General features: G+C 41.4%; 1 protein-coding gene across 1 annotated transcript; it reads right to left on the minus strand.

Annotated features, from left to right (window-relative positions):
• Window positions 1-12,493: 12,493 nt before the first annotated feature.
• On the minus strand, window positions 12,494-18,399 carry rnf182 (ring finger protein 182). The gene is made up of 2 exons (XM_035799306.2): window positions 18,394-18,399; window positions 12,494-14,018 (listed from the first exon to the last, which is right to left on the minus strand). Exons 1-2 carry the CDS (start codon window positions 18,397-18,399, stop codon window positions 13,116-13,118), a joined length of 909 nt encoding a protein of 302 aa, XP_035655199.2. The 3' UTR covers window positions 12,494-13,115.
• Between the last annotated feature and the right edge of the window lie 7,196 nt (window positions 18,400-25,595).

The following is a 25,595-nucleotide window of genomic DNA, read 5'->3' on the forward strand; positions in this document are numbered from 1 at the left end:
CCCCCTGTATTGGACAAAAATGAATGGCATGTCATTGGCATCGGACAAACCATATACACATTGGCCAATACCACCCAATTCGGCGTTGATTCATCCAAAGTGTATTGCAAATGCCATATGGTAATTGCCAGTTGTAACACTTTAAAAATTCAACAGGGGGCAAATGCGCTCCACCGGGGTTTTTCATATTGGATATGTAACCCAAATTAATGTCCAAAAGTAAAATTTTGAAAAAATGAACTTTTTTTCAAAAACTTATCACCCCTTAAAAAGTGCTTTCTGGACCGTTTTTCGAAATTCTTTCGATTTTTTGTCAATTACACATGTGTAAGAACTGTATGAATATACTTTTGTCCAATTTTATTATCATAATTTTTTTAATTTTTTTATATGCGCATAAGGAATATGTTTTGTCCAATTCCAATATGATTTCATAGGAAGTCAAAGTCAAAAGTCAAAAATGTCAAAATTTTGTAAAAACTTCACACACCCATAAAAAGTGCTTTCTGGACCGTTTTCGAAATTCTTTCGATTTTTGTCAATTACACATGTGTAAGAACTGTATGAATATACTTTTGTCCAATTTTATTATCATAATTTTTTTTTTTTTTACATGCGCATAAGGAATATGTTTTGTCCAATTCCAATATGATTTCATAGGAAGTCAAAAGTCAAAAGTCAAAAATGTCAAAATTTTGTAAAAACTTCACACACCCATAAAAAGTGCTTTCTGGACCGTTTTTCGAAATTCTTTCGATTTTTTGTCAATTACACATGTGTAAGAACTGTATGAATATACTTTTGTCCAATTTTATTATCATATTTTTTTTTTTTTTTTTTTACATGCGCATAAGGAATATGTTTTGTCCAATTCCAATATGATTTCATAGGAAGTCAAAAGTCAAAAGTCAAAAATGTCAAAATTTTGTAAAAACTTCACACACCCTTAAAAAGTGCTTTCTGGACCGTTTTTGAAATTCTTTCAATTTTTTGTCAATTACACATGTGTAAGAACTGTATGAATATACTTTTGTCCAATTTTATTATCATATTTTTTTATATATTTTTTTAATTGTGCATAAGGATTTTTTTGTGGGCCAAATGACGTAAGAAATTTGACATGCTCAAAAATCCTGCAGAAATGCAAAATTGACTGGCCTGATGAACTCGGGATGGCCGGGCAGTGATAGTTGTTCCTTTCCATCACTCGTTGTGTTGACTTCATCATGTCCATTTTGTGATGTTTTTTCACTATATAATCATATTGCAAGTGCACGTGCATTTGCAATATGTTTCAATGTGCATTTACCATATGAAATTTGACCTTGCTCAAAAATGCAAAATTGACTGGTCTGATGAACACAGGATGGCCGAGCAGTGATAGTTGTACATTTCCATCACTTGTTGTGTTGATTTCATCATGTCCATTAGGTGATGTTTTTACACTATAGAATCATATTGCAAGTGCGCGCATTTGCAATATGTTTCAATGTGCATTTACCATATGAAATTTGAAATGCTCAAAAATGCAAAATTGACTGGTCTGATGGACACAGGATGGCCGAGCAGTGATAGTTGTACATTTCCATCACTCGTTGTGTTGATTTCATCATGTCCATTAGGTGATGTTTTTCACTATAGAATCATATTGCAAGTGCGCGCATTTGCAATATGTTTCAATGTGCATTTACCATATGAAATTTGAAATGCTCAAAAATGCAAAATTGACTGGTCTGATGGACACAGGATGGCCGAGCAGTGATAGTTGTACATTTCCATCACTCGTTGTGTTGATTTCATCATGTCCATTAGGTGATGTTTTTCACTATAGAATCATATTGCAAATGCACGTGCATTGTTGTGCAACTGGTAACCCAAAAATTAAAATATGGTTGTAAATGCATTTGTCATTCTGATATTAATGCAAAATTGCTATGGGAACACAGGATGGCCGGGCAGTGATAGTTGTACATTTCCATCACTCGTTGTGTTGATTTCATCATGTCCATTAGGTGATGTTTTTACACTATAGAATCATATTGCAAGTGCGCGCGCATTTGCAATATGTTTCAATGTGCATTTACCATATGAAATTTGACATGCTCAAAAATGCAAAATTGACTGGTCTGATGGACACAGGATGGCCGAGCAGTGATAGTTGTACATTTCCATCACTCGTTGTGTTGATTTCATCATGTCCATTAGGTGATGTTTTTTCACTATAGAATCATATTGCAAGTGCGCGCATTTGCAATATGTTTCAATGTGCATTTACCATATGAAATTTGACATGCTCAAAAATGCAAAATTGACTGGTCTGATGAACACAGGATGGCTGAGCAGTGATAGTTGTACATTTCCATCACCTGTTGTGTTGATTTCATCATGTCCATTTGTTTATGTTTTCTCACTTTTGCAAAGTCACTGTGCATTTGCAATATGGTTCAATGGGCAGGTACCATCACGAATTTGTCATGCTATAAAAATCCTGCAGGAATGTGAAATTGACTGGTCTGATGAACACAGGATGGCCGAGCAGTGATAGTTGTACATTTCCATCACTTGTTGTGTTGATTTCATCATGTCCATTAGGTGATGTTTTTTCACTATAGAATCATATTGCAAATGCACGTGCATTGTTGTGCAACTGGTAACCCAAAAATTAAAATATGGTTGTAAATGCATTTACCGGTCATTCTGATATTAATGCTCGCTATGGGAACACAGGATGGCCGGGCAGTGATAGTTGTACATTTCCATCACTCGTTGTGTTGATTTCATCATGTCCATTAGGTGATGTTTTTACACTATAGAATCATATTGCAAGTGCGCGCGCATTTGCAATATGTTTCAATGTGCATTTACCATATGAAATTTGACATGCTCAAAAATGCAAAATTGACTGGTCTGATGGACACAGGATGGCCGAGCAGTGATAGTTGTACATTTCCATCACTCGTTGTGTTGATTTCATCATGTCCATTAGGTGATGTTTTTCACTATAGAATCATATTGCAAGTGCGCGCGCATTTGCAATATGTTTCAATGTGCATTTACCATATGAAATTTGACATGCTCAAAAATGCAAAATTGACTGGTCTGATGAACACAGGATGGCTGAGCAGTGATAGTTGTACATTTCCATCACCTGTTGTGTTGATTTCATCATGTCCATTTGTTTATGTTTTCTCACTTTTGCAAAGTCACTGTGCATTTGCAATATGGTTCAATGGGCAGGTACCATCACGAATTTGTCATGCTATAAAAATCCTGCAGGAATGTGAAATTGACTGGTCTGATGAACACAGGATGGCCGAGCAGTGATAGTTGTACATTTCCATCACTTGTTGTGTTGATTTCATCATGTCCATTAGGTGATGTTTTTCACTATAGAATCATATTGCAAATGCACGTGCATTGTTGTGCAACTGGTAACCCAAAAATTAAAATATGGTTGTAAATGCATTTACCGGTCATTCTGATATTAATGCTCGCTATGGGAACACAGGATGGCCGGGCAGTGATAGTTGTACATTTCCATCACTCGTTGTGTTGATTTCATCATGTCCATTAGGTGATGTTTTTACACTATAGAATCATATTGCAAGTGCGCGCATTTGCAATATGTTTCAATGTGCATTTACCATATGAAATTTGAAATGCTCAAAAATGCAAAATTGACTGGTCTGATGGACACAGGATGGCCGAGCAGTGATAGTTGTACATTTCCATCACTCGTTGTGTTGATTTCATCATGTCCATTAGGTGATGTTTTTCACTATAGAATCATATTGCAAGTGCGCGCATTTGCAATATGTTTCAATGTGCATTTACCATATGAAATTTGACATGCTCAAAAATGCAAAATTGACTGGTCTGATGAACACAGGATGGCTGAGCAGTGATAGTTGTACATTTCCATCACCTGTTGTGTTGATTTCATCATGTCCATTTGTTTATGTTTTCTCACTTTTGCAAAGTCACTGTGCATTTGCAATATGGTTCAATGGGCAGGTACCATCAAAATTTGTCATGCTATAAAAATCCTGCAGGAATGTGAAATTGACTGGTCTGATGAACACAGGATGGCCGAGCAGTGATAGTTGTACATTTCCATCACTTGTTGTGTTGATTTCATCATGTCCATTAGGTGATGTTTTTCACTATAGAATCATATTGCAAATGCACGTGCATTGTTGTGCAACTGGTAACCCAAAAATTAAAATATGGTTGTAAATGCATTTACCGGTCATTCTGATATTAATGCTCGCTATGGGAACACAGGATGGCCGGGCAGTGATAGTTGTACATTTCCATCACTCGTTGTGTTGATTTCATCATGTCCATTAGGTGATGTTTTTACACTATAGAATCATATTGCAAGTGCGCGCGCATTTGCAATATGTTTCAATGTGCATTTACCATATGAAATTTGACATGCTCAAAAATGCAAAATTGACTGGTATGATGGACACAGGATGGCCGAGCAGTGATAGTTGTACATTTCCATCACTCGTTGTGTTGATTTCATCATGTCCATTAGGTGATGTTTTTACACTATAGAATCATATTGCAAGTGCGCGCATTTGCAATATGTTTCAATGTGCATTTACCATATGAAATTTGACATGCTCAAAAATGCAAAATTGACTGGTCTGATGGACACAGGATGGCCGAGCAGTGATAGTTGTACATTTCCATCACTCGTTGTGTTGATTTCATCATGTCCATTAGGTGATGTTTTTCACTATAGAATCATATTGCAAGTGCGCGCGCATTTGCAATATGTTTCAATGTGCATTTACCATATGAAATTTGACATGCTCAAAAATGCAAAATTGACTGGTCTGATGGACACAGGATGGCCGAGCAGTGATAGTTGTACATTTCCATCACTCGTTGTGTTGATTTCATCATGTCCATTAGGTGATGTTTTTACACTATAGAATCATATTGCAAGTGCGCGCATTTGCAATATGTTTCAATGTGCATTTACCATATGAAATTTGACATGCTCAAAAATGCAAAATTGACTGGTCTGATGAACACAGGATGGCTGAGCAGTGATAGTTGTACATTTCCATCACCTGTTGTGTTGATTTCATCATGTCCATTTGTTTATGTTTTCTCACTTTTGCAAAGTCACTGTGCATTTGCAATATGGTTCAATGGGCAGGTACCATCACGAATTTGTCATGCTATAAAAATCCTGCAGGAATGTGAAATTGACTGGCCCGATGAACTCGGGATAGCTGGGCAGTGATTCTGGTTCATCTCCATGGCTCGTTAGGGTTGATTTCAGAATGTCACTTTTGGTGATGGTCCCTCTCCGTTTAAACATATTGCTAATGTACAAAAGTCAACTAGCAAGTCAGTGTCCATCAGTCAATTAGATGTCATTTTGACACCAAACTGATACCAATTGACACCAAACCCACTTTTTCCAACTCATTTAGAAGCCAACTATCATATATGTCAGAGCAGGCCCATAATTCACAGCGCCTTTAGTTTAAAACATAATAAAAACGTAAAACACATAGTTACGTTCTAGCTGCGGGTCCAGGTCAGACATTATGTGAAGGCCTATGTGAGGCGACCCCGAATCCCGAGTTTCGGCTCGATAGGTCCTTCGGTGCCCGAGTAAAACCCTAATTGGTGCTGAAAATCCACTTTTTTCCATGCCTTGCTATGGGGTCCTTGAATGAGCTATCGGACCGAAACGTTGGGGTCCGTCTCTATGGGCCGAGCCGGTTCCAATGCACCTAGTCTTGTGTCTCTGAGACTTTTCTAAATGTCGCCATTTTCGTAATGGTCAAAATGAATTGAAATCATTGCAAATGTACGAGGCTATTTCTCGGTCCGAGAACCTTCTAGAGCCACCTAACTCACCACGCACTATCGACCCGAGGTCTAGAACAGGTTTCTAAAGTTTCGGAACTCTAGGTCTGACGGTTCTTTTAGCTCGAACAAAGCTAACTATTGGAGGCACTGTCTGTCTCTACAACCCCCAATACGTCCCTCCTTCCAAGTTGTGTGTCTGTGTGATTTAGTTTTCCTTTGAAATTTTATGGGAAAAATGACTGATTTACAGTTCATGGGGGTTGCCTAATCACACATATGAAGTTTTGGACAGATCTGACTTTTTTAACCCCTCGAAACAGCCCCTGAGACACCAATTAAGGCACTTCCGGTTGGCACAGGAAGCTATAAGTCAACACATATCCTCACTGGGCTATGCTTTTACAGAATCCTGTGTTTTAAGTCCTTACGTTAAGAATTGACTGATTTACACAGGGTTGAATGCACTATGTCTATCAAACTGCAGGCAGGTAATGGAAAAACACTTTTAGGGTGATTTTAACCACTTCCGGTTGGTCCAGGAAGCCTAGAATCAACACAGGTAGACCTCATACTGGCCTGATGGACTGTTATCAAAGACAGGTTCATACGGCATTCATAACCCATATAGACTTCAGGTTGAATTTAGGGGTGCAGGCAATGTATTCCTATGGGGAGAGAAGTCAATGCAAACTATTTGAAGTAAACACCTTCTTTTAACTATTAAGGGTTAATGCCACACGGTCAACGTTAGGCTTGCACGGATCGGAAGGACCTTAGGAACGTACCTGAGGTCGAATTGTGCTTCTCACCCTAACGGTTCTCTCACTGTCACCCAAAAGCAAATGACGTTGTGGGGCAGGCTTCATTTTGGGCCTACTTTTCTAATGGTCGCTGCGCTCAGACCGAGCGAGCTACGGTCAAGCGGGATATCTCGTTGAACTCGGCACGGCCTAGACATTATGTTTATGCCATTGCCTGCTCTCTGTGTCTTTGAGAACCGCACTTTTCACTCCAGCCTTGCTGTGTGTGCGTGTGAGAGCTTTTCTTTGACATCTGTTGGGAGAAATGACTGATTTACAGTTCATGAGGGTTACCTAGTCACACATATGAAGTTTTGAAAAGATCTGACCTTTTTAACCCTTGGAAACTGCCACTGTGACATCATTAAAGGCACTTCCGGTTGGCACAGGAAGCTATAAGTAAACCCATGTCTTGATTGACATAGAAACTTACAGAATCCTGAGTTTTAAGTCCTTACGTTAAGAATTGACTGATTTACACAGGGTTGAATGCACTATGTCTATCAAACTGCAGGCAGGTAATGGAAAAACACTTTTAGGGTGATTTTAACCACTTCCGGTTGGTCCAGGAAGCCTAGAATCAACACAGGTAGACCTCATACTGGCCTGATGGACTGTTATCAAAGACAGGTTCATACGGCATTCATAACCCATATAGACTTCAGGTTGAATTTAGGGGTGCAGGCAATGTATTCCTATGGGGAGAGAAGTCAATGCAAACTATTTGAAGTAAACACCTTCTTTTAACTATTAAGGGTTAATGCCACACGGTCAACGTTAGGCTTGCACGGATCGGAAGGACCTTAGGAACGTACCTGAGGTCGAATTGTGCTTCTCACCCTAACGGTTCTCTCACTGTCACCCAAAAGCAAATGACGTTGTGGGGCAGGCTTCATTTTGGGCCTACTTTTCTAATGGTCGCTGCGCTCAGACCGAGCGAGCTACGGTCAAGCGGGATATCTCGTTGAACTCGGCACGGCCTAGAGATTATGTTTATGCCATTGCCTGCTCTCTGTGTCTTTGAGAACCGCACTTTTTCACTCCATCCTTGCTGTGTGTGCGTGTGAGAGCTTTTCTTTGACATCTGTTGGGAGAAATGACTGATTTACAGTTCATGAGGGTTACCTAGTCACACATATGAAGTTTTGAAAAGATCTGACCTTTTTAACCCTTGGAAACTGCCACTGTGACATCATTAAAGGCACTTCCGGTTGGCACAGGAAGCTATAAGTAAACCCATGTCTTGATTGACATAGAAACTTACAGAATCCTGAGTTTTAAGTCCTTACGTTAAGAATTGACTGATTTACACAGGGTTGAATGCACTATGTCTATCAAACTGCAGGCAGGTAATGGAAAAACACTTTTAGGGTGATTTTAACCACTTCCGGTTGGTCCAGGAAGCCTAGAATCAACACAGGTAGACCTCATACTGGCCTGATGGACTGTTACCAAAGACAGGTTCATACGGCATTCATAACCCATATAGACTTCAGGTTGAATTTAGGGGTGCAGGCAATGTATTCCTATGGGGAGAGAAATCAATGCAAACTATTTGAAGTAAACACCTTCTTTTAACTATTAAGGGTTAATGCCACACGGTCAACGTTAGGCTTGCACGGATCGGAAGGACCTTAGGAACGTACCTGAGGTCGAATTGTGCTTCTCACCCTAACGGTTCTCTCACTGTCACCCAAAAGCAAATGACGTTGTGGGGCAGGCTTCATTTTGGGCCTACTTTTCTAATGGTCGCTGCGCTCAGACCGAGCGAGCTACGGTCAAGCGGGATATCTCGTTGAACTCGGCACGGCCTAGACATTATGTTTATGCCATTGCCTGCTCTCTGTGTCTTTGAGAACCACACTTTTTCACTCCATCCTTGCTGTGTGCGTGTGAGAGCTTTTCTTTGACATCTGTTGGGAGAAATGACTGATTTACAGTTCATGAGGGTTACCTAGTCACACATATGAAGTTTTGAAAAGATCTGACCTTTTTAACCCTTGGAAACTGCCACTGTGACATCATTAAAGGCACTTCCGGTTGGCACAGGAAGCTATAAGTAAACCCATGTCCTCACTTGGCTATGAAACTTACAGAATCCTGAGTTTTAAGTCCTTACGTTAAGAATTGACTGATTTACACAGGGTTGAATGCACTATGTCTATCAAACTGCAGGCAGGTAATGGAAAAACACTTTTAGGGTGATTTTAACCACTTCCGGTTGGTCCAGGAAGCCTAGAATCAACACAGGTAGACCTCATACTGGCCTGATGGACTGTTACCAAAGACAGGTTCATACGGCATTCATAACCCATATAGACTTCAGGTTGAATTTAGGGGTAAAGGCAATGTATTCCTATGGGGAGAGAAATCAATGCAAACTATTTGAAGTAAACACCTTCTTTTAACTATTAAGGGTTAATGCCACACGGTCAAGGTTAGGCTTGCACGGATCGGAAGGACCTTAGGAACGTACCTGAGGTCGAATTGTGCTTCTCACCCTAACGGTTCTCTCACTGTCACCCAAAAGCAAATGACATTGAGGGCCAGGCTTCCTTTGCGCTTCTTTTTTTTCAAGGTCGCTGCACTCAGAGCGAGCTACGGTCAAGCGGGCGTCTCGTTGAACTCTGCACAGCCTGGAGACTATGGTGATGCCATTTTTTGTGTTGATTTCAGAATGCCATTTTGGTGATGGTCCCTCTCCGTTTAAACATATTGCTAATGTACAAAAGTCAACTAGCAAGTCAGTGTCCACCAGTCAATTAGATGTCATTCTGACACCAAACTGATACCAATTGACACCAAACCCACTTTTTCCAACTCATTTAGAAGCCAACTATCACATATGTCAGAGCAGGCCCATAATTCACAGCGCCATTAGTTTAAAACATAATAAAAACGTAAAACACATAGTTACGTTCTAGCTGCGGGTCCAGGTCAGACATTATGTGAAGGCCTATGTGAGGCGACCCCGAATCCCGAGTTTCGGCTCGATAGGTCCTTCGGTGCCCGAGTAAAACCCTAATTGGTGCTGAAAATCCACTTTTTCCATGCCTTGCTATGGGGTCCTTGAATGAGCTATCGGACCGAAACGTTGGGGTCCGTCTCTATGGGCCGAGCCGGTTCCAATGCACCTAGTCTTGTGTCTCTGAGACTTTTCTAAATGTCGCCATTTTCGTAATGGTCAAAATGAATTGAAATCATTGCAAATGTACGAGGCTATTTCTCGGTCCGAGAACCTTCTAGAGCCACCTAACTCACCACGCACTATCGACCCGAGGTCTAGAACAGGTTTCTAAAGTTTCGGAACTCTAGGTCTGACGGTTCTTTTTAGCTCGAACAAAGCTAACTATTGGAGGCACTGTCTGTCTCTACAACCCCCAATACGTCCCTCCTTCCAAGTTGTGTGTCTGTGTGATTTAGTTTTCCTTTGAAATTTTATGGGAAAAATGACTGATTTACAGTTCATGGGGGTTGCCTAATCACACATATGAAGTTTTGGACAGATCTGACTTTTTTAACCCCTCGAAACAGCCCCTGAGACACCAATTAAGGCACTTCCGGTTGTCACAGGAAGCTATAAGTCAACACATATCCTCACTGGGCTATGCTTTTACAGAATCCTGAGTTTTAAGTCCTTACGTTAAGAATTGACTGATTTACACAGGGTTGAATGCACTATGTCTATCAAACTGCAGGCAGGTAATGGAAAAACACTTTTAGGGTGATTTTAACCACTTCCGGTTGGTCCAGGAAGCTTAGAATCAACACAGGTAGACCTCATACTGGCCTGATGGACTGTTACCAAAGACAGGTTCATACGGCATTCATAACCCATATAGACTTCAGGTTGAATTTAGGGGTAAAGGCAATGTATTCCTATGGGGAGAGAAATCAATGCAAACTTTTGAAGTAAACACCATCTTTTAACTATTAAGGGTTAATGCCACACTGTCAACGTTAGGCTTGCACGGATCGGAAGGACCTTAGGAACATACCTGAGGTCGAATTGTGCTTCTCACCCTAACGGTTCTCTCACTGTCACCCAAAAGCAAATGACGTTGTGGGGCAGGCTTCATTTTGGGCCTACTTTTCTAATGGTCGCTGCGCTCAGACCGAGCGAGCTACGGTCAAGCGGGATATCTCGTTGAACTCGGCACGGCCTAGACATTATGTTTATGCCATTGCCTGCTCTCTGTGTCTTTAAGAACCACACTTTTTCACTCCATCCTTGCTGTGTGTGCGTGTGAGAGCTTTTCTTTGACATCTGCTGGGAGAAATGACTGATTTACAGTTCATGAGGGTTACCTAGTCACACATATGAAGTTTTGAAAAGATCTGACCTTTTTAACCCATGGAAACTGCCACTGTGACACCATTAAAGGCACTTCCGGTTGGCACAGGAAGCTATAAATAAACTCATATCATGATTGGGGTATGCCTTTACAGAATCCCGAGTTTTAAGTCTTTACGTTAAGAACTGAGTTATTTACGGAGGGTTTAGTGAGTGTGTGTTATTTCAGAAAATCATAGAAAATCACAGAAATCTCGCAGAGCTCCGCAGCACACTTTAAAAAGATTCGTAAGAACAACCTGCAACTGGATCTGTAACCGTTGAAAAAAAACACCTATCCGTGAACATCACCAAGGTGTCGTTGTACGATTTCTCTTAAATGACGATAGATAAATGGCTGGTTCTTTTTTATTGACACCGGAGGCTCCTTGACTTTGACGTGAAGTGGAAAAATAATTTCTCTATTTTCATTTTGGACCTTTAATCCCAGATAAATGGCCATAACTCAAAAACCGTTGAGGCCTAGACGCCATCTTGTTCGGGGCCAACTGCCCATTATGCCGCCCCTACGCTCACCGAGTTTCGGCTTCTAAATATTTTCAGTTTTCGAGATAAGGCCCCGTCGTGAATCGTGATGTTTTGTAGCAATAGCCATATGATTGCTTATGCCCTCTTGTGGGAATTTCCGGGACATGGGAAAAATGACATAAATCTTATTATTTTTGTAAACGGAAACCGAATGTCCGACAACGTTCATTTGATGACTTCCTGGTAGGTCCGGCCCTGCCGCTCGGCCCGACGCCGTCCGCGAATTTTACAAACGATTTCGGACGTCTAGTAAGGGACCGTACATTTGCAATATGGACTTTCTCACTAACCATACAGGTACTGCCGAATTCTTCCCTTATGTATGTTAGGACTACAAAAGAAGAAAGCCTGGCAATGTAATGTGTATAAAGCATTTGTTATGCTATTTGAGAAAATGCAACAACATCAGTAACATTTATTGCTGGGCATAGATAGTATTTCCTGTTCCAAAATCATTCCAAAAAATATACCTATGTGAACCTAGTTTTGTTAATAGCATAGCTAATCCACATCTCCATTTTGCACGTGTCCTTAGATATTTGCAAACATCTCATTAAGATATTGAATATTATTATTAAAACAAAGGGGTTATTCATAACACCTGGGCTGTGTTCATTAGGCCCCAACTGGAAGAAAACTGACTGAAACAAGAAGGAACGTTCTGGACTTGTCCAATAATGAACACTTGGTTTTGTGTTCCTGTTGCAAAACATTTTTGCTCCTGGTGTGCCCTAATGAATAAGACCTGTTGTGTTCAATTTAAAAAAAAATCTGTTGTGTGCTGTAATGATCACAACCCTTGACTGCCGTGGTCAATTCGTCATTTGCATTTCTGCACCCAATTCTGAATGAGAAGCATCCATTTACTCTCCTGTGTGGATTGTGGATTATCCCGTAAACATTCTGAAGGTGATATGCATAAGGCAAATGAACTACATATTTGAGAAACAATTTTCATTAAAACATTTTTTTAATGATGTTTTATTGTCACATACACCAGAATGATGATGATAGTATGATTATACATTTATGGTGGCGGTTATATTATGACTAACTCATATTCTTGGTGTCCTCCACATTATTCACGTCCTTTAGAACAAATTATTATTTACACTGACTTGCCAAAGCTTAGCATTAGACCATTGTTCCTCCCTCTAAGTGCTTTCAATACAAAATGTATACATTTCTACTGTGCCAATTATGGCCAGATAGTTATATTGTTAATACCGCAAAATGAAAAAAGAATGCTTCATAATTTTTCTGGTTGCGAAAGCATACCCGATACTTACTGCGACTTCTTATTTAAGTATAGTATAGTATATTTGGTGGACCGTTTTGTTTACACAGTACACAAATTACATAATCTAAATGAATGACTAGAACTGAAAATGCCCAAACTTAACATTGATCTAAACTGTACATCTCTTGTACCTGCTCTCTTCCCATATACAATCCACCAAGTCATTTGAGCCTGAGTAAAAATTAAAATAACATTTAAAAAAAGAAATATTCTATGGTATCCAGGATGCCAATTTCCATTGTCAGTAGTAACGATCTCCTTCGGAAAAATGTAAAATTTCTGCAACCCGTTCTTATCTTCCCCGGATGATCGTTCTTTGGCTGCTATGGGGCATAAGGTCCCAGAACTCGTGACAGAGGCACTGGCAGAAGCCATAGACCATGATCATGACGAGGCTTGCCGGGACCAGGCTTACCAGAAGGACCCCCAGGGTGGTCTTCTGCATGATGAGCAGGTAGACTCCCATGGGCAAGGAGCTGAAGTAGAGGAGCCCCAACACCCACACCAGCGCCCGGGCGGCGCAGTTCCACACCGCCCACCTCTGGGTGATGGAGGCCATGGAGTCCAGACTGGAGGAGTGGTAATCCCTACCCTGGATGGTGCCCACTCCAGGGGGGTGGGAGTGAAGTTGGTAGGGGTGGTGGTCCTGAGGGGATGGAGGCGGTTCCATGATGGTGATGACCATGTAGTTGGGTGAGCCGCGGATGGAGGAGTAGGTGTGGGTGGTGGTAGTGGTAGTGGAGGAGGATGGGGAGCCGCTGGGAGGGTTGCCCATGAGTGAGCTTAGGTGCCTGGGGCTGAGCAGTAGCTCGGTGGGGCCCTCATTGGGGTAGTGCAAGTTCCTCTGGTTCCGGGTCTGGAGGGTCAGCGCGGCCACCAAGTTGCAGTCATCTGGCAGGTTACCCACCGCCTCTCCCGGGAAACTAGTGACGAACCGGCAAAACGGGCACACCACAGCATTGGGTGGTGACTCGCCCAAGTCTAAGATCTTGGCCAGGCACTTGGCACACAGGCGGTGACAGCACTCGAGAACCTTAGGTCGCCGGCTGCCCAGGCTATATGGGCAGTAACAGATCATGCACTCCAGCTCCTCCGTGCTGAAGCCCTCCACTATCCCCCTTCCTCCATATTCTGTAACGTCCCCATCTCTCTCTCTCGCTCTCTTCTTTCTTTCTTTATTTCTGTCTGTCTCTGTCTGTGTCAGCTCCCCGCAGGATCAACGGAAGAAGATGACAGTCCAAAGCTTTTGGGGAAATTCAGCGTTGGAAGACATGACGAGAGGCGGCAGCAGCCTTCTGATGGCGACGACAGTAGCTCCACTCCGGAGGAGGTTTCAGGGTCATCCTGGTTGTCTGTGCAGCTCCTGTGGTGTGTGTGTGTGGGAAGCCTAGCGCGTTCTAGCCTCCGGGGTACGCGCCTCGGCTCAGTTTGGGGTAGGCCTAACTACGCGTCATGCGGGGCCAAAAACCTTTCATGCACCACAGAGAGAAAGAGAGCGAGAGAGAGATGGAGGGGAGAGAGGCCATCATTGAAAAAAAAGATTTGTGTTAACACAGCATTAGAACAGAAAAAACAGGGACAATGAACAACAAAGCAGGGCCTGTACAAACCAGGACTGGAATCTTCGAGCCCCAGCCTTTTGTTGCCAGTTTAAATTCAGTCCAATTAGTGGTGGGTTCTCTTTCGCTTTCTGGTACTGTGTCTGTTAATGGTCTCTGTGTGTGTCATGAAGAATCTTCCAAAGAGTTTTCGGTCTGAAGGAGATGACAGGATGTACTGATCAACTCAATGTTGATGATCATTTTTCTTGAAGTGAAGATAACATGGAGGAGGTGAAGATTTATGGGCCAGTAAAGACTTCTGTGATTGGGAGGGAAAATGGAGCATGTCATTGTTGGGGATAGTGATTTGGCAGTAAACTCTTGTGCTCTCTTTGAAAGAACTTCTAACAATGATGTTGGTCCGAATGCTGAAGAGAAAAGACAGTCAAAGATGTTATTTTCGGTTATTTAAAAAAAAATAAGTCATGGAAGTCTTTTCTAGCAGTAGACAACAAGAAATCTACAGGGGCAAACCAATTGGATCCTGGTCTGCTTAAGTGTGCAGCACCTAGCATTGTTGGCTCAAGAACCCACTTTAAAAAAAAAAATCTAACATTGTTATCAGGAAATATTCCAAAAGTATAGAAATCAGCTCTTGTGCTGCCGCTCCATAAGGGAGGGGGTAGTAGGGATCTTAGTAAGTATTGCCCCCATTCAAGGCTTTTTTTGTCTTGCTCAGATTTTTGAATCCTTGGTAAATGTACAACATTTTTTATCTGAGAAATGTATTTTGAATGTAAACCAATCAGGGTTTAGGCCTGGGAATAGTACTATTACTATAGTACTATGGTAAATAGCCCATCCAACCAACTACCTACCTCATTCCCATATTTGTTTTTTGTTGTTTATTTCTGCTCTTTTGCACACCAGTATTTCTACTTGCACATCTTCATCTGCACATCTATCACTCCAGTGTCAATTGCTATATTGTAATTACTTCGCCACTATGGCATATTTATTGCCTTACCTCCGTACTTCATTTGCACACACTGTATACAGACTTTCTATTGTTATTGACTGTATGTTTGTTTTACTACATGTGTAACTCTGTGTTGTTTTTGTCGCACTGCTTTGATTTATGTTGGCCAGGTCGCAGTTGTAAATGAGAACTTGTTCTCAACTTGCCTACCTGGTTAAATAAAGGTGTTCTCAACTTGCCTACCTGGTTAAATAAAGGTGTTCTCAACTAGCCTACCTGGTTAAATAAAGGTGTTCTCAACTTGCCTACCTGGTTTACATTTACATTACATTTAAGTCATTTAGCAGACGCTCTTATCCAGAGCGACTTACAAATTTAAATAAAGGTGTTCTCAACTGGCCTACCTGGTTAAATAAAGGTGAAATATTTTCTTTTGAATAAGTTGTCCTCGATAGGCGTGAGCTCTGGCGCCTGTTCATGGTTTCATGATTATCTTAGTGACAGAACTCAGGCCATAGTGATTGATTAAGTCCGCATTTACATTTACATTTAAGTCATTTAGCAGACGATTTCTGGAAGTACATAAAGGTGTTCTGCAGAGGTCGATACTCGGACATGTTCTTTTTAATATTTATAAATATCATATTTCAGGAAAGACCCATGTGCAGACTGTTGAAGTAACAATGTTTATTGCAACAACACAGGCAGGCAAATGACAGGTCAAGGCAGGCAGGGGTTGATAATCCAGAGTTGTGGGGCAAAGGCACAGGACACCAGGCAGGCTCAGAGTCAGGTCAGGCAGAGGTCAGTAATCCAGAGTAGAGGCAAAGGCATAGGACACCAGGCAGGCTCAGAGTCAGGTCAGGCAGAGGTCAGTAATCCAGAGTAGAGGCAAAGGCACAGGACACCAGGCAGGATCAGAGTCAGGACAGGCAAGGGTCAAAACCAAGAGGAAGAGAAAAAGTGAGACTGGGGAAAGCAGGAGCTGAGACAAGATGCTGGTTGACTTGAACAGACAAAACAAACTGGCAATAGACAGAGAACACAGGTATAAGTACCCAGGGGATAATGGGGAAGATGGGCGACACCTGGAGGGGGTGGAACAGACAAGACAAGACTACATTCAGTACGGTCGTTGTACAGGAAGTCCGATTTTGCAGTTGTACAGGAAGTCCTTACTGATTTAAAACTCATACTTAATACGGGTATGATAAATGTTGTTTCCAAGTTCTCGTACGATTGTCTAAGATGGATTACATCTTAACTTATTGGATGGTTCTTGCATAACAATGCCTAGGTATTTGGATTGACAATGATTTATTGTTCTTAAAACACGACTGAGCTTTTACTTTTTAAGAAAACATATAAACATATATTGTCTCTCTCTAGTCAGCGGGGAGCAAATTGTGCAGTCAACTTTTCTACCTGTTCTTGAATATGGTGATACTATTTGTCAAAGTGCAGCTGTCTCTACTCTTAAACCCTTGGATGCCGTTTTTCATACCTCCCTTAGTTTGATTACTCATCACTGTATTCTGTACCAAAAGATTGGCTGAACCTCTTTGAAGTCAAGTAGATCACATCACGTCAAGCAAATCCTGCTTCGCAAACTCCCGACTTGCTGAGTACACTGTTAAGATTTTAAATGAAAAGTTATCAAACCCGTAAATCAGCCTGTAACGTCCGTGCACCTTTAACAGTGGAGTGATTTACAATACACCTTCAAATTGGAGGAATTGGTGCCTCTAAGCGATTTCAGACGGTTGTCAGGGGACGTTTTTTACTGGAGAATTGTCTGTTTTTTATGATTGTGTTTAGCTTTTTGTGTCTTGTTGTGCACAATGTGTATATATGAATGTGTATTTGAATGTGTTTGTTGTATTTTGATTTTGTATTGTGGTGCTATACAGGGCTCATCTGGAAAAGAGACCTTTGTCTCAGCATTTACTCCCTTACAAGCCCTTAACCAACAATGCAGTTCAAGAAATAGAGTTAAGAAAATATTTACTAAATAAACTAAAGTAAAGAAAATGATAAAAAGTAACAAGAAAATAACAAGGCTATATAAATATATATATACAGTTGAAGTCAGTTTACATACACCTTTGTGAAATACATTTAAACTCAGTTTTCACAATTCCTGACATTTAATCCTAGTAAAAATTCCCTGTCTTGGGTCAGTTAGGATCACCACTTTATTTTAAGAATGTGAAATGTCAGAATAATAGTAGAGATAATGATTTATTTAAGCTTTTATTTCTTTCATCACAGTGTATATACACTCAATTAGTATTTGGTAGCATTACCTTTAAATTGTTTAACTTGGGTCAAACATTTCGGGTAGCCTTCCACAAGCTTCCCACAATAAGTTGAGTGAATTTTGGCCCATTCCTCCTGACAGAGCTTGTGTATCTGAGTCAGGTTTGTAGGCCTCCTTGCTCGCACACGCTTTTTCAGTTCTGCCCACACATTTTCTATAGGATTGAGGTCAGGGCTTTGTGATGGCCACTCCAATACCTTGACTTTGTTGTCCTAAAACCATTTTGCCATAACTCTGGAAGTATGCATGGGGTCATTGTCCATTTGGAAGACCCATTTGTGACCGAACTTTCCCGGTTTGCTTATTTCCTTATACAGCTGACTGAGTGCGGTCTTAGTGCCAGCATCTGTCTGTGGTGGTAAATAAACAGCCAGGAAAAGTATAGCTGAAAATTCTCTAGGCAAGTACTGTGGCCTGCAATTAATCACAATATACTCTACTTCAGGCGAGCAAAATCGAGAGACCTCCCTAGATTTCATGCACCAGCTGTTGTTTACAAATATGCACAGACCGTCCCTCCTTGTCTTACCGGAGCTGTTCTATAGCCGGAGCAGCATGTATTCGGCTAGCTGAATATCCATGTTGTCATTCAGCCACGATTCCGTGAAACATTGGATATTCCAGTTTTTGATGTCCCATTGGTAGGATATTCGTGATCGTACCTCATCTAGTATTGAATCTTAACCTTTTCCGGGTCCTGATCAGGCATCCGGGTCTTTGTCCTCTGTACCTGCATCGCTTCCTCTTGCAAATAACGGGGATGTCGGCGCCAGTCAGGTGTTTGTAGAATGTCTTGTGTGTCTTGCTTGTTGTAGAAAAAAACCTTTGTCTAATCCAAGGTGAGTGATCGCTGTCCTGATATCCAGATGCTTTGTTTTGCCGTAAGATACGGTTGCAGAAACATTATGAACAAAATAAGTTTTTAAAAAACGTGAAAACCCCCCGCACCATTGGTTGGGCACCCGTAAAACCGCTGCCATTTCTTCTGGCAACATTTTGCACAAGCTATACAGAGGGTGCTCTGGCAAGCAAATAGCAGAGACCTGAGGACATCGTCCAACCTAGAACTGAGACAGACCAGATACAACTTCAATTAGTACGGAGGTGTGAAGTGAGAGGTGTCGAAGCATGAGCCCAACAAATGGCAAGAGTCTCTCACAGCCTCTACCCCAAACAAATCCAGAGGCCTTTGAAGCCCTCTCTCGCTGTTCAAAGATCATCCACTGGCATTTTCTACAAGAAATTTGCCTCCAGAAATAAAGCTTCTCCCAAGTGGGTGTGACACCTACTCCCATTGCCTGCTGCACTGCTGCTTGGATTCCACCTGGCGATCTGTTCACCGTCTGCCCTGGTCTATCTCCCCTTGTCTGGTACAGGTACCCCCAAGCCGTTATAGATTTTTTTCTTGTGCATTTTGCTACCTGTGACCAACCGGCTCAAATCGGTCTTATGTAGCAAAGTCTGAAATGGTGTTTTTTTACATTGGATAAAAGTAGAGACTCAGAGCTACAAAATAAATTGTATATCATACTCTGCAATATGAGAGTATGCAGAGAGTTGAAAGTTGATATGCTTGTAAACTCACTTTTGAGAAAAGGGCCTTGTTTTGGCCACTGCAGTTATCACAATTCAGGTCCACACGTGTTTCCCCAACTGCGGTTGAAGGCCGAGCAATTGCCGTACCAGGCAGTGATGCAACCAGTCAGGATACTCTCGATGTTGCAGCTGTAGAACCTTTTGTTGTGGTATTCCTTCCCAGCAGACACCAAACAAGACACACTTGAGTGGAGTTAAAAAGTAGATGAGACATTGCTGCATAAGGTCAGGATAGTGCACCTGCAAACAACAAAATAACATTAAGATAAATTACAATTAACTGTCTCACCGTTGTCAGTCTTTACACAGCTCAGTGAAAGGCTTCTATATGAACTCAGCAAAAAAAGTAACGCTCCCCTTTTCAGAACCCTTTCTTTCAAAGATAATTCGTAAAAATCAAATAACTTCACAGATCTTCATTGTAAAGGGTTTATACACTGTTTCCCATGCTTGTTCAATGAACGATAAACCATTAATGAACATGCACCTGTGGAACGGTCGTTAAGACACCAACAGCTTACAGGAGGTAAGCAATTAAGGCACAGTTATGAAAACACTGAGGCCTGTACTCTGGAGCCTAGGGATCAGATTTCGCAGTGGCAGGTGTAACAATACCTGCACAGGGGTCCGACCATCAGATGCGGGACAGGTCTGGGGTGGTACACCAGGAATGTCAGTGCAGCATCTGAGAGAGGCTCGGACTGTTGAGATTCACTGGCAACAAGTCACCTTGTCATGGCGCTGACTGGCTATCTCGGATTTGAGTTTATGCTGCTACACCAAGGCCTGTACTCTACGGGGAAGACATCATCATCGGACTGAGATTGTTGTCTGCTGGCCTCATGTACAGGAAGTTCACCCTTCCTGCAGGCTCATCCTGACATGACAATGCCACCAGCCATACTGCTCGTTTTTGTGTGTGATTTCATGCAAGACAGGTATGTCAGTGTCCAACCATGGCAAGTGAAGAGCCTGGATCTCAATCCCATTGAGCACGTCTGGGACCTGTTAGATCGTAGGGTGGGAGCTAGGGCCATTCCCCCCAGAAATGTCCGGGAACTTGCAGGTGCCTTTGTGAGGAGTGAGGTAACATCTCACAGCAAGAACTGGTAAATTTGGTGCAGTCCATGAGGAGGAGATGCACTGCAGTACTTAATGCAGCTGGTGGCCACACCAGATACTGACTGTTACTTTTGATTTTGACCCCCCATTTGTTCAGGGACACATTAGTCCATTTCTGTTAGTCACATGTCTGTGTTATGTCTCAGTTGTTGATTCTTGTTATGTTCATATAAATATTTATCATGTTTAGTTTGCTAAAAATAAACGCAGTTGAGAGTGAAAGGACATTTCTTTTTTTGCTGAGTTATATATATATTTATTTATATTTGAGTGTATATCTATCTATCCATCTATGTCCTTAATCAGTGTAAAGGAGGAAATGTTGCTTACTTGTTGAGCAAAATCACCATGGTAATCCATCCTGATGTATTGCTTGCTGGTTCAGTAAGGGCCCCCAGAGACAACTGCAGGTCTTGACTGGTGGTCTTGCAGTCAGCAAACATCTTCTGGTAGACCGTCACTCTGAACAAGCAGGAGATTCTGTTCTTGCTTCTTCAGTTTGGCTGATATAACAACTTCTGTCAGATTGGCAGATCTGAAGACCTGATAATTGTTCTTCTGGCACTGCCAGCACAGGTCTGTCCTGAGCTTAGTGCTTGAGATGTGGGGCAGCAATTTTCTCCACAAATCCCTGAAGGAAGACAGCTCGACTACACGTACCTCTGGAAAATACAGAAAAAAATGTGAGATCAATAAAAGTTGTGCTAATCATGTTAGAGGTCAATTAAATAATCAAAACATGTTAATGCTTTACATACCAAGTGTTGTCATCGATTCCTTGTAGAAATGCCATACTGCTCCTTTTGTCACATGGGATGGCAGCAGCTTTCCACCAAAGTGTTTGTGTCCTGGGTGGTGTCCTGGTAATACTGTTGCATTATCCTCTGCGTAGTTGTTGATGAAGTTCACCACTCACTGGAAGTCCTCATGCTTCAGGCGTAACCTGTGCTTGCTTTGGCCAGCTCTCTTTTTGATGGGAGGCATTAGACCATTCCCCTTGTGTGACTAGTGGAGGAGAGTCAGGCGTGTTGTACTGATGCTGAAGGACAAATTCCAAATACACATATTTTAGTATTATTATAAAATAGATGTGAAATGGCATTCTGAGATAACATCAATACACACAGTTCATACACGTAATGTTAGCTAGCTAGCCAGCCATCTAACGTCAACTAACGTTAGTTAACAAACAGCAAGCTTTAACTTGGGGTCTTTGGTTTAGACATGTAACATTAAAGTTAGCTAGCAAAACAATGAATTATAATCCCAAGCCATAGAGTACTAGCAATACAAACAGATTGTCATTGCTAGCTAAAGTTAACCAAATCTATTGAGAGCAGTCGCAACATATTTACAGTTCTCCATGGCTAACGCTATATCTTTCAAACAAACTGCAGTAGAAAGGATTATCTACGAGTAACAAGCAGGTCACTTTATGGACACAAGGTGCTACACCGCAGACCAATCTGAATCATCTCTCAGCATGTCCAGCCGACTCATTATCTCAGCTAATCATGGCTAGTGGGAAGGTTCCTGACTTTTTCGTTGGCTAAACCAACTAGGCTGGTAATTTCACAACTTTATTTGTATTTACAGATGGCATAAAGGTTTGTTATTAAGGCACATGAAAGTTCTATTTGCCTCATGACTCCTGCATGCTTTGTGGACTATGAACTTTCTTGTTTATCCAACCGTGGGACAGACTATGTTTGTTCCCACACTCGGGACTCTGACTCTCTATTGGTTACACAGACTGTTTGTTCCCACCCTCGGGACTCTGACTCTCTATTGGTTACACAGACTTTAAGGAGCAGTTCTCTCTCTCTCTAACCCCAAGAAGTTCTGGAAAATGGTTAAAGACCTGGAGAATAAACCCTCCTCCTCACAGCTGCCCATGTCCCTTAATGTTAAGGATGTGGTTGTTACTGACAAGAAGCACATGGCTGAGCTCTTTAATCACCACTTCATTCAGTCAAGATTCCTATTTGACTCAGCCATGCCTCCTTGCCCGTCCAACATTTCCTCATCTCCCACCTGATGCTCCTCCCTCTTTTTCCCCTACAAAGTCTGGCTTCTTCATTCGCGTGATGATATGAGACCAGCCACCTGGACAGCTAATTAAACTGTTTCTGTCTGTATTAAAGCCCTGTTGTGGGGAAAAACTCATTCTGATTGGCTGGGCGTGGCTCCCAAGTGGGTGGCCTATGGCTGCGCCCTTGCCCAGTCATGTGAAATCCATAGATTAGCGCCTAATGAATTTATTTCAATTGACTGATTTGTTTATATGAACTGTAACTCAGTAAAATCGTTTATATATTTGTTGGGTATATTTGACTTTTGTCCCAGTCACTTTAGACCAATAGACCATAGTAGCCCCACTCAGCGCCGCCGGCAGGCTGTCGGTGACATTAATGACAGGACAACAACAACACAAACGTTCATGTTCCACGGCCAAGTCAGAAAGGCAATACGGGCACAACCTGGTAGCCAATCAGTTCAGTTCAGTCAGTCATCCTGATGAGCCCTTCCTAGCTATCTAATTTACGCTTGTGGCTAGAATCGCCCAGCAAGAATTTAAAAACTTGTCTGCCGAAGTTGGGAGTGTTCAGAATCATCCAGATTTTATCGGAGTAATTGTTCATCTTTTTTTAACCACAATGTAATGTTAGACATTAAGGCCTTAGTTATACCCAAATTTTTATCGCTGACAATCACAACAATAAAAAAAGGGATCGGTAGCTGTTACGTTCCCCAGTTTATGTGTTGTAGTTTGTATGTTTGCATGTGTTTATTTCAGGAAATGGCTTCCTGAAATCCCTCAAGCAGCTGATTGGTCGACTCCAGGGCTAATTGGAGAGCTGACCCCGCCCCCTCGTCAAGACAGCTGTCTCCAATTACCCATTCAATCTGAAGCTATATAAAAGCCAGTGTTCTGTTCAGGAGAGAGATTTTGCTGGAGGTAGATTTGCTAGAGGTTTTCTGGGAGGTCATTGCAGAGATTTTGCTAGAGAGATTTGCTAGAGTTTGAGGTAGGGATTGCTGAGAGAGATTTCGCTAGAGGTTGATTTTGCTGGGAGTTCATTGCCGGGGAAGTTGGTATGTTTTGTGAGTTTGTTGCTCAGATGGAGCTTATTTGATGTCCTTTTGTTTCTTAGTTTGTTTGTGAAATTGTTTAATATTCTGTTTCATTTGTTCCCAGGGGGAAAGGGGAAAGCACCTAGGGAGTGCTTAGGCAAGAGGCCCGCGGGCATACATATACCCGTAGCATATTCGCTGTCTTGGCACACTAGGTAAGACCTGGGCGGACCACCCCCTGTATTTTGGTTAGGGCACCAGGTGGTGTTAAATTAGGTAAGTAGTGGGTAGGCAGGTAAGAGAGAGGGGGGGCTTTGAGATTTACTTTATTTGCTTTGGTTCCGTCCAGCCCCTTTTCCCCATATTACCATGTGAAGGAATAAAGTCCTTGGAAACGGTACCACATTCTGCCTGTTGTCATTCTTACTTGCACCTACAGTCCATACCTTGTTCACTTCACGGAGAGTTTAGTTGTAGCAGGGTGTTGCGTTCCCTCTTCATAGAGGCGTGCGTAACAGTAGCGACGAGTAGACCGGCGACGCTGAGCGCCGAGCGCAGCCTGAACAGGGAGAGAGGAGTTACCTTCGGTAGAAGTCGTGACAAGGGTACTAGGGGGTAACTGCTTAGGAAACTAAACTATAAAGGGAAATGAATGGCCAAGGTAAAAATGTTTTTGGTTATTTCATGAAATTTTATTTTTATTTTTTAGAAAAGGTACCGGTGTAACTGCTCCCGGCGTGCCAGTTACTCTGGTAGGAGATTATGGCAAGGTTTCACACGTTTGTTAAAATCCATTCAATCATTTTTTATTTTGAAATTCTTTAGTAAGTAATACTTGAAAGCTAAGTGTAGTTGTCTTATTTTAATTTAATGATTTATTACACGTCACCATTAATATCCGCACTGTGAGGAGATTTGATGTAAACTCCCCCTTTTTAAATCATCATCACATTAATTTTATTTTTTGTTCCTTTTTTATATAATCCTTTTTATATAATCCATTATGTACAATTGCACTAAATATTTCTTGAATAATGCAATATTTTAAATTCCATCAGTCTTTAAATGACATTCAGGAGCAAAGGGTTTTCAATACTTTTTTTTTATGAAATAAAAACTATTAATTAGAATATAATTTAACTAATAACATTGGAATATACCATTTAAAAACAATAACTTTAACTAGCTCAGTGTAACATTGATGTGGCAACTCTCTTACTCTCTGCCATTAAACAATTCTAATTTGTACATAGGTCAAAAATAAAGCTATCCCCAGTAAACTCATGAGCCCACCTCCAGCACTGCTCACACCTAATCCAGTCCCCACTTGTGACTAAAAACCGGGGGAGAGAGGCCAATTGAAAAGCTCCCCCTTACAAACGTAGCTAGCTATCCAGCAGTATGACATAATGCTGTGTAAAATATCAAAACTGCTATAAAGTAACATGAACTGTAAAGCTATCAGTCAATAGTTGAAACATTTACAACTGCAATTCATTTACGTTATCTTTTTAATGTATTTTTACCTGTATTTTTACGATCTGGTTGTAAGGTTGCTAGCAGCTTATGCTAACTAGCTACTTATTGTCTTAATGACAGGTAGAAACACATTCATAACCATACCAACATATTACTACTTAACAAACAATTATCTAAATTTCTCTCTAAACAAGTGGATTATTTGTCTTAAGGCTTTCCTACTTGTATATTTAAAAAAAACATTCATTGGAATCTATCTTCAACTTTTTCAAAAGTTCCAAAAATGTAATAAACTTACCACAATAATTTGTTGAAATATACATTGTGATGACACAGAACATTGTTTGTTGAGCAAGAGCTGTGACGTGCGCAATAGTGCCGGATACCAATGGTCGCATAATGCTTGGACTGGAAACGGAGAGGAGAGTGGGTATGAGGTGATGTGCAGGGAGGAGGCAAGGGCCTGGTCAATAAAATCCCCCATGGCACTGGAATTCACTAGAGCTGTAGAAACAATAGACAAGGGACAGCCAGCTTGTGAAATCGTTACTAAAAAAGGTTTGTCGGAAAGTGATGATGGATTACTCACACCTAACCCAAGAGGCGGATGATCAAGGTGCCGTTCCTCTGCTCTCGTGGATTTCGGGTTGGGACGTACGG

The sequence above is a fragment of the Oncorhynchus keta genome, chromosome 23, assembly GCF_023373465.1.
Source record: "Oncorhynchus keta strain PuntledgeMale-10-30-2019 chromosome 23, Oket_V2, whole genome shotgun sequence".
In the NCBI taxonomy this organism is placed as follows: domain Eukaryota; kingdom Metazoa; phylum Chordata; class Actinopteri; order Salmoniformes; family Salmonidae; genus Oncorhynchus; species Oncorhynchus keta.